The sequence below is a fragment of the Limulus polyphemus genome, unplaced genomic scaffold, assembly GCF_000517525.1.
Source record: "Limulus polyphemus unplaced genomic scaffold, Limulus_polyphemus-2.1.2 Scaffold193, whole genome shotgun sequence".
NCBI lineage: Eukaryota > Metazoa > Arthropoda > Merostomata > Xiphosura > Limulidae > Limulus > Limulus polyphemus.
The window spans coordinates 425,026-435,702 of record NW_013665803.1 but is presented as its reverse complement, the minus strand read 5'-3'; the positions used below and the strand labels follow the sequence as shown (position 1 = coordinate 435,702).

The 10,677-nt window shown below is 31.9% G+C and overlaps 1 protein-coding gene across 1 annotated transcript in view; it reads left to right on the top strand.

Annotated features, from left to right (window-relative positions):
* The window catches only part of LOC106478243 (ankyrin repeat and fibronectin type-III domain-containing protein 1-like), a 122,712-nt gene extending 112,262 nt beyond the window's left edge, over positions 1 to 10,450 (top strand). Inside the window, exon 24 of the mRNA XM_022381815.1 lies at positions 6,982 to 10,450. Within this exon, the coding sequence (XP_022237523.1) occupies positions 6,982 to 7,878 (897 nt within the window). The 3' untranslated portion in view covers positions 7,879 to 10,450. The remainder of the gene's footprint in view (positions 1 to 6,981) is intronic.
* Positions 10,451 to 10,677: the final 227 nt, after the last annotated feature.

Sequence of the window (10,677 nt, the reverse complement as noted above, 5' to 3'; positions counted from 1 at the left end):
TGTGACAGGGATTCGAACCCGTGACCCTCAGATTGCGAGTCTAGCGCTCTAACCACCTTCATTCCCCTTAAACATACACAACTGTAATGTCTACCTTAGGCCTACACCAGTTGAAACCTAAGTGACCAGTGATTCTCAACTGCCACCGACGTAAGCCTAAGTCATATAAAATACACAAGTATAAGGGTTTTTCAAAGTAACAAGAGGGTTGCTTATTTACACACTAGAAAGAAACGTCTGTTAATATGCTCAGATAAACACTTCATGTGCATAGATGTGAATATTTTGAAGCGAAATGTCACGTTTTATCTCACCATCAGTAACATTGGGTAACTCTATATCTAAGATCGCAAGAAGTCAAGATTAAATGACCTATTACTTGTACTAACATATTATTAGTATTAGGGAAAAAATATCGCTATATCAAAAAGCTTTCCAGGGCTGGCAACTGAACTTGAAAAACGAAACCAAAAAAAAAATATGTAAGGATGAAAGTGGACATATCACTTGATCCGGCTAATGATCACACCGAGAATAACATCCTTACATTACTGACTTCCCCATTTTGTTTATCGAAAGCTTGGTGTTTCAATAGAATCTCAGCTTTCATCGTTATACTTTTTCTTTAGTTAACTTTAAAACACTGCTTTTATGACTATTTTATGGTATAGTAACATTTTACGACTAGAAATTATGGTTCTATTTGTTTTGCCAGTAAAGAAGCCAGTAATTTAGTATAGTCGAGGCAGCTTAGTTTGCTGTGTGATCATTAGCTGGATCAAGTGATATGTCCACTTCCATCCCTATCTTGTTTAGTTTCTTCTTCTCAAGTTCAGTAGCTAGGCCTACATAACTTTTTTATTTAGTGATAAATTATTTTCCTAATACTTGTTTGTTTACTTTTTTATAAGGTGGTGTACGTGGGTTACTAGGTTATAGAGTGTTTTCTAAAGCTTTATAAATTTTGCATAGAATAATAATAAAATAGGTAGTCAAAGATCGTGTGTTTACCTCTATGAAATGATGATAAAATTATAGTTATTGCTAGAACTAGATAGGCGCTAGGTCTGTTGAAGAAAGATGATGATTAACGAAAATATGAAATTTCGATTTTGGCTATTCGTCGGTTTTAGACTTTGGTACGCTCTGGATAGCTGAAAAGCGGCATATACATCGGAGATAGAGCGACTATGTCAGGTAGCTCTTCACTTCTGACCTAATGATGAAAATATAGATGTCTTTTGTATTGCTCTAATACGAGCGTCCTTGCTAGCCCTACATAGAGAGTGCTAGCGCACTTTCTGATAATAGTCACACGTATTTATCAATTATTGCCTGTTTTTAACACGATAAAAGCTCACAAATATAGACTGATGTTAACATGATAACGGCCAGCAAGCACAACCTTATGTTAACATGATAAAGGCTAGTAATAACAGCTCGGTGTTAACACGATAATGGCCAGTAAAAAGAGCCTCGTATTAACCTGATTAACACTAGTAAGCACAGTCTGGTGTTAATGTGATTAAGAGAAGAAAGCACAGCCTGCAGTGAAGATGATAAAGGCTAGCAAGCACAGCTTGGTGTTAACATGATAAAAGTCAGCAAAAATAACTTCGTATTAACCTAATTAAGACCAGTAAGCACAGTCTGATGTTAATATGATTAAGACAAGTAAGCACAGTCTGCTGTGAAGATGACAACGGTTAACAAACACAGTATGGTATTAACATGATAAAGCCTAGTCAACATAGCCTTGTATTAGCATGATTAAGACCAGCAAGCATAATCTGGTATTAACATCATTAAGACCAACAAGCACAGCCTTGTTTTAACATTATAAAGGCTAGCATACATAATTTGGTGTTAACATGTTAAACATAACCTGGTGTTAACATGATTAACACAAGCAAGCACAGCCTGCTGTGAAGATGATAAAGGTTAACAAACACAGTCTGATGTTGGCACGATAAAGGCTACTAGCATAACCTTGGTTTAATATGATAAAGGTTAGCATCCTTTTCCTGGTGTTAATACGATTAAGACCATCGAGCACAGCCTAGTGTGAAGGTGACATAGTTTAACACGTCAACCTGATAGAGATTAACAAGCACAGACTGGTTTTAACATGATAAGGATTAACAGGCACAGGCTGGTGTTACCAAGTTAAATGATTTCAAAGTTTTTAATGCTTATTAATACCAAAAGTTCTGTTCTCAGTGAATGAAAGTTTATGGAAAGAAATGTGGTTCGAAACTGACAGAATAATTTTCCTGTTACTGAAATAATACTTCGCTTCGTAATCGTAGCAGATAAATTATTAATTAATTAAAAATCTGATAATTTATATTAATTTATTGATAATCGAACAGAGTGCCCAGTCGTTATTACAAAGCAATTTCCCAATCACACTAAATAATTGATTTAATAATATCTGTAGCACAGTCCTAGTCAGGTTACATTAGTTTAAGAACAACCTATATTGTTTAACTTCTTTTTAATTTTGTTTTGTTTATTTTTTCTTGCAAAGGATAGTTCAAAAACTGGAAAAGTTTAGGTTTGATTTATTCACATAATACTGTATCTAATCAAAAACACCTAAGGTGTGAAATAAAGGTGCAGCCCAAAAGGGGACTGAGTATACGACTTAAACAAATGAAATCAAAAACAGCGATCAAACTGGTACTTACACTTATAGCATTAATAACAATTTTACAGCAAATATTCATTCATTAGTGAGCTAGGCCGCGTTTTTTGTTCAACATGGGGCATGATGATGGGTAAAACAAAATATCCAACAAAATAACTAACTAATGTATGAATATTTGCTGTAAGATTATTATCATTGCTATAAGTATAGCTACCAGTTTGGCTGCCAATTTTGATTTCATTCCTTTAAGTTGCACACTCAATCATTTTTTTGGCTTCCCCTTTTTTCACACCTAAGGTGTTTTTGATTAGATATCATGACTTTTTGTCAATACACACCAACAAACCACAGCAAGTAAGAAAGTGATATTCGATATTAACTCACATTAGCTTTAGGCTGACAACCCTATTACTCGGAACAGACCTTTACTTTACAGAACTAACCAGATTCTTTAAAATATATGGTGATAGTTTTTCCTCTCTAAATCAGTGTCATCAGCTTACTTTATAGCAACGCGATGGAATTTTAATTAACAGTTTTTTGTCTTCTCCCCCATGCAGTCGGTACAGCCATATCAAGCATCATTATTTATGGTAATTACTTAAGCTCATATCACGTGACGCTAGACGCTCTTTAATGATGACAATTTCATAAAATTTAGTAAATCTGTGCTGAAAAATTGGCAATGAATACTCAACAATAACCATCCACCAGTATGATTCTTTTGAAAACTTGAACTAGAAACTGCTAATCTAGTTTGCTTGGCCTAATTAATACTTATGTATCTGCACGTCCATTCATTATAGTTTTGCTGCTGTACACCAGCTGTCTTTAATCCGAATGTAAAAAAACTAAATACGGTCCACTTTTACTCTTAGAGGAAGCTGTAATAAAAATGTTAGGCCGATTTTTCACGCGATCTTTTGTGTAGGCGTGCGCAAAAGTATTAGCCACATTTGAGCGATTTTTGTTGAATAACTTTGTTCATATGGCTTATATTTACACAAAATGAGACTCCTAATTGTAGATTGAAAAGATTTATTAGTGTACCAAATTTGAAAAACAAATCCATAAAAGATAAGTAATGTTTTTCTGTCGAATAAAGTTTTCGTACTTTTGGTGCGAATAAAATCAATCAAAATTCGAGATGTTATATCTCAGGTATTTCTTAACTGGTTGCTTTGAAATTTGGTATGTGAAGTAAGAGCCCAGTATAGTACATCAACTGAATATATGGGGTAGTTTGGATTTGCACAGTCCGAGATAAAGAAGGTGGAAAATCGCTAAACTATCATTCCTGTTATAACACACAGTGTGTCCTGCAACAGGTTGTTTGGCCGCACAACATACAACCGTGTGTCTTGATTAGTAAATATACATGAGTTAGGCCTGTTCCATGGTCTCTAATACATCTAATATTCTAGAAATGAGTTCATTTTTACACTTATTATTAGAATTGTAGTTGACAATTTTTTATAGATAATCAAAAAATCTTAAAAACGACATTACATGTTGTTTGTTTCTTTTATCAATGGCAGAATAACAGAAGAAATTTGATGAGGCATATTAATTTGAATGACAAATTGACGAACATTTTTTTTTCTAATAAAAATAATTATAGTTGAATGTACCACAACGTATTCCCAGTTAAGTTGAACAAAGAAGTTGTGACACAAAAGCAACATTACATTGTTCGAGATCTCTTATGACTAATTAAATTTTTAACAGTGCTCAATAATAAATCTCATTTGATCAGTAGTCAGTGTTTCTTTTTATTTCCGAATTATTATTTATCTATAATACCTTTACCACCCCAGTGGTTCAGCGGTAAGCTTGTGGGCTTATAACGCTAAAAATCGGGGCTCGATACCTGCAAATAGCCTATTTTATTGTTTGCGATTAAGCAAAAGCAAATATTTTAACATTTTAAACCTTAAAATGTGTCGCCATTTTTTGACAACTTTTTAAAACTTCAAAGTTTGAATAATACCGAGTATATTCGATGTAGATGTTTTCTGGAATACATGTATATAAATATAAATATTACAAATAAATATACTCACTTTCAAATAAAAAAAAAAGCTTTTATTCAATGAAAAATATTTCTGAAGATTATAAACAAAACCAGATTTTTCTTACAAAAACATAACATTTGAAAAACGTGATAAATTACAAAGTTTATATGAATTGTAGCATATCTAATTTTTAGATTTAGCTGGTATTACTGTATGTATTTCGATAAACAAATAACCAAATAAAAACTATCTTTTTAATTAATACTTTACCTTCATAACTCTCTGCAATTGTCTATAATAAAAAACAACACATCAAACATTTTGATATATACAAAATTTATACAAGTTCTGCTGATTATATATACTTTGTATTAACCTTCTAATTCCAGAAAAACAGGCATTTATAGAATAATAATTAATTGCACATTTACCTTAAGATTATAATTATCTGTGAGTACGTTGTTTTATTACTCTATTATGCTTACAAATAACTGCTAAAGTTGAGTTATAGCCTTATTTGAGCACCTAATTGTCATTATCGAACGTTTCACAGCTTGTGAGACTCGCAGTATCATTGAAAAGTGTTGCTAAAATGGAGAACTGGGAACTAGCTAAAGAGCCAACGTGTTCATCTTTCTTTTTCTTTTTCCACGCTAGCCAGAAAATACGACAGAAAAGCATTTTAATAATACTTGGGAATAGGCTATCACTAAGCATGTTAGTGCTTAGTATAAGATAAAAAATATCATAGTTCTCGTGTAAACGATGTTATCATTACATCTTGAAGTTAGCTACTTTTTTACAGAAATTTGGTGTTCCTTTAAAAAGCTTAAGTACAGTGTGAAACAAGAATTACCAGCCAAAAATATATGAATATCAGATGACTGTAACATGTAGAATATCCAGTGCTTTGTAGGCTATACAATCGGTGTCTTTAAGGAGCCAACCCCTATATTATGTATGAAGTGAAGAAGTAAAAAAAAAAATCAATACACATAATATTAAATTTCATTACACACATTCATTGAATACACTAACTTTTAGTCAGGAGAAAAAACGTCACAAAACAAGTAATAAGAAACATTTTGTAAATGTAAAATGATGTAGGGATGGCAGCGCCAAAAAGAATGCAAACATGAATATAGATACATTTTTTCGTGTGTTTTTCCTAACTCTAAGTTCCTCAACGTTAAGTCCCAAGAAGTCAAGATTATGACCAATGATGATTAATAATCTATTGTAGCCAATTGTATGGTATAATATCAATATCTGAGGTCATTCTACAAGTGTAATGAAGAAACTGACAAAACTGATATGATGTTAACAATATATATTACCAGTGTTTTATAAAAATAAAACAAATGTTCACTTATCAACCTACTTCAATGATTTTTGTTAAAGAGGGTAAACAAATAATAAAAAAATGCAAAAATTGAGTATGATATAGGGATGGCAATGCCAAAAGTACAGAAACAAGGTAGAGATAAATACACAAAACCATACAAAAATCACTACATAATTAGCCAAATCTTTCCAAGAATAAGTTTAACTACAACTAAATGTTGAATTTCTGTCAGCTGCATGAATTCAGGTTTGGATAAAAACATTTAAACTGAATAGTGCTATACAGTCTTACAGTGGCTAATAACCATAAGCTTGTAAGATTGACTCAGTACTTACTGACTACTTATGTAGGGATTTCTGTATGGTTTTGTATATTCATCCTTACCTTTTTTCTATACTTTTTAGCATTGCCATCCTTACATCATACTTAATATTTACCTTTTTTATAAATTAATTGTATAAATAGATATACGTTGTCAAATGCAAAGAATTCGCTGAAAATATATATTTTGCAATATAATTAGACTATAATATAATGCTCTACATAGTGAAAGGTTTTAGATGATTTATATACTAACATCTTTTGGGTGATTTCATAGAGATTTAGAATGAGTTAGATAAAAAATAGTTACAAAATTGGATTGGAATGGTTTGCGTAGTAACAGATTTGAGATTATTTACCTCCGAAACGTTCTGCGACGATTTCAACAGTAACCGTTTTGTTTTGATTTCAGTAGTAACCGTTTTGATATGATTTTGATAGTAACCGTTTTGCGATGATTTCAATAGTAACAGTTTTGAGATGATTTCAATAGTAACAGTTTTGAGATGATTCTGATAGTAACCATTTTGCAATGATTTTGATAGTAACAGTTTTGAGATGATTTTCAGAGTAACCATTTTGCGATGATTTCAATAGTAACAGTTTTGAGATGATTTTCAAAGTTAAATATTTTGAGTTTTCTGTTGTAGGCTTTCTCTTCATCTGAAGTAGCTGCAGCCAAAGAAAGATTATTGCAACTCCAACTGTTCCAGACTCAAGTTGACAATATCTGGAAAGGAGTACGCTGGATTATGGATGTTCTCACATTCGCTCGAGATAAACTGATAAACGGTGGGATCCCTCTGAATCAAATCTATCTATACCAAATGAACTCTCCGTCCCCACAAAATTCCCCACGCCAGTCTCCGATGCTACATCCCACAAAATCTCAATATGAAAGACGAATGTCACGTGATGAAGTGACTCCAAAGTACTCATTACATATTACAATGTCATCGTCTAGTTTCTCTATTCCCGAAACGAGAGAAACTAATATGATGGAAATTAGACGATCTATCTCAGCATCCAAGCTTTTACGGAGTAGCTCGGATTCTGAAGATCTGAATGTAAATCACAGTGAGTTGACAATTCTTGGACCGAAAGCTAACAGTTCCGACTCGCTTGGAGTTAGTTTTAATCTTGGAAGCAATGAAGATACGAAAACGTCGAGCACTTCCAATTCACCAACCTTACGTCTTCCTTCAGATGATATCTTTCAGTGTCAAAGTGAGGACATTATACTCCAGGAGGAAGATTCGAATTCAAAAATACGTGTAAAGTATTTGGAGTCCACAAAACGGGATAATCTTAGGAGTCTTCACCAATTATTCTCTCTAAGAGGTCAAAAGAGGCAGGCAAAGAACAATTACTTTAGAAAATACAATGCTTTATCCGAAGACAATGCCTGTGGTGTTCAGGAACATTCAAAGAGAAAGCTGAAACTGAATCTACACGGAATGGAAGACCAATCGCTATATACCAGCATGTCTGACAAATCCTTCTCTTCGTCTTCCGGTGATTCTAGCACAGAAGAAAACCAGTTCTAATATATGAAAAGTATAGAAAAAAATCCGAACAACACTAAAAATAATTTTTATGTCCTGAAACACACTTTTATGTAATGAAAATGTGCGAAGCTCAAAACAATTTAAAACACACAACATTCAACATTATTCTGCTAATACTCGAGCACAAAATCTCATTAGTGATCAAATGATTTTTTTTACATCGGCAACAGAGACAAAAGTGTCATCAATATTAATTATTACATCAGTGTTGGATAAAATACAGATGGTTAGACAGTACAGGTATTTAGAGGAACAAATTGAGAAATGATGTTAGATAACTATATAATAGAGAATCTATATGTTAAAAATGTACATAACTTAGTACGTTGTGGTGCTTTAACTGCTGCTAGTGTTCGTCACGTTAATATGATAACGTTACTGTCACGAGCGTGATCTGTTTGTGTTTGTGAAATATTATCTAGTTTGAAGATATATATATATATATATACAAAGATAAACTGGACATATAACTTTTGTTTTTTATTTTTAGTTTCAATACGATCGCTTAAAAAGTCTTATTTTATGGCTTATATACGTACACCACATGTGAGGCAGACAATAAAACTATCAGACTGAAAATTAGGTTTCTACCTAAGCAACAAGATAAACATAAACACACTGTATAAAATAAATTATAATTTAGTCATGAATAATCTGAATGGGTTTTGTTTTCATCAAGTTAATATGAGATTAAGTTCTTGTTTGATTAATTTTTGGGATAACTTCAGTTGTTATCAAGATTATACTGATTCTACGAATATCACGTGCATACAGTCTTTCTTTTTTCTTGGATTCAAAATATATCAAGTTTCACTTAGATAATTAAATACACAATGCCGCACAAGAACAGGGGATTAGACCATCGTGAGCCTTAGTACTTTTTCACTATAGAAAGATAATTATAGTTGCATTTGTTAAAACATTGTTTCTCTAGGATTGATATCAGGAAAATATTTCGTAGAATATGTGAAAATCTTTAAAGACTTTCAACTAAAACGAATACGTCATTTTCTGGCACTATAATACTTTCTTGCTGACTGCTCCCTAATACCATGTATATGTCGCTCTCTCTGGTTATGCATATATGTGTGTTATAAATTTTATATACCTTCAACGCATGAATATTAATCAAACTTCAGCTGAATGAAAATTTACCTGTTTACTAATCTTTAAAAGTGATCCTACTGTAATTAATTGAAGGCCCACCCAACCGTTTACTTTCAAGTGATGACGTGAGCTATGGATTTGCTATATAATTTAACATAATTATAATTCATTTCAGTGCATACTTTGTGTCTTATACTAACACAAACATGGAATAACTATCAAAATGTAAAAAATAAGCCTGTTTTTAAATTTAAATCTTCATGATAAAGTTTATTGCACATATCCATTAGTAAGTATTATATTTGTAAACGTCATAATTTTCCTTACGAGATGTTGAAAGTTCTGAAACATTATTCTAGATTGCGATTCGTATAAAGCCGGATAATATTTTTACTACTCATCTATCAATGCTTTTATAAAAGTGTAAACATTAAAGAAAAAACAATAAACATACATACACGTGCATATCCAATATTTCTTTTTCCTTGGATTTAAAATATATCACATTTCACATACATAAATAAATACACGATGCCACAAAAGAACAAGTGAATTTGACCATCGCAAGCCTTAATAAGTGAAGGTAATAAAGTAAAGAAAAACATTACTTCTACGAGGTGGTGTTGAGAGAGACAGATTTCCGTTTCCTATACGCTAATTATACCAGCACAAAAAAGAAAAAAAAAACGTGCACAGATGGTCGTGAGGTGTTAGGTAAAACAGCTGCTTGGTGAACTTAAGATGGCTGAAAGTGTTGCACGATCAGACCGTCCTTGAGAGTACCAAAAAGAAAGAAAAGACGGAAACTATATAACACTAATCTGATTTTCTTTACAAATTAGGAAGAGCTTTCTGTCTCAAATTCTCAGTTTCCAGTGGATAGAAAAGAAGTTCACTCTTTTATTTTATGAACACCCCCTCTTACGTTGAACTCTGTTTATAATGAATAATGTCGGTTCTGTGTTGGTTATGTAGTTGTTGTTTTTATTAATAGTATAAAATTTAGCATAAAAGATTTGTCAGAACAAACAATGTTAGTTATCATTTCTTTAAATATTAAATATTGCATTAACTGGCTTAGTATCGCGTATATGGTAACATCTAGTGATCATTGTGATATCTATATATGCTCTATTATGTGATAATTTCTAGTTATTTTATTATTTTGCTTTTTTTTTGTTTCAGTACATAAGAAAAATAAGTAAAATGAAATACACAACAACTGGAAATAAGATGAATGGCATTTCCATTTGGGCAACAAATGATACCAGCTTTAAATGCTTAAAGAATAATATATATATGTTTTGAAAGAAGAATGATTAATTAACATAAGTCTCGATTCTTGTATGACCAGACTTTTTTGACGATATAACAGTGTTCCTCTGAAAAAGTTGTGGTAATATTACTAATCATTTGAGTTTAAAATACTAAAATTCAGCCTTCAAACAAGCATTGATTTAATAATATTTTTTAGAAAAATTAAACAATATTTTAAAAATTCAATGTCAAAAACTTCATCCAGTTAAATTTAATTAACATTTCTAATTATGAGACGAAGCATAAATTAGTATTTCAACATCTAAATTAGCGCCATCTGTTGACCGTACTAGCATATGGTTCATAACAGTTAATCCTTGTTTACAAACGTTGTTCTTTTAAATTTCACGTATG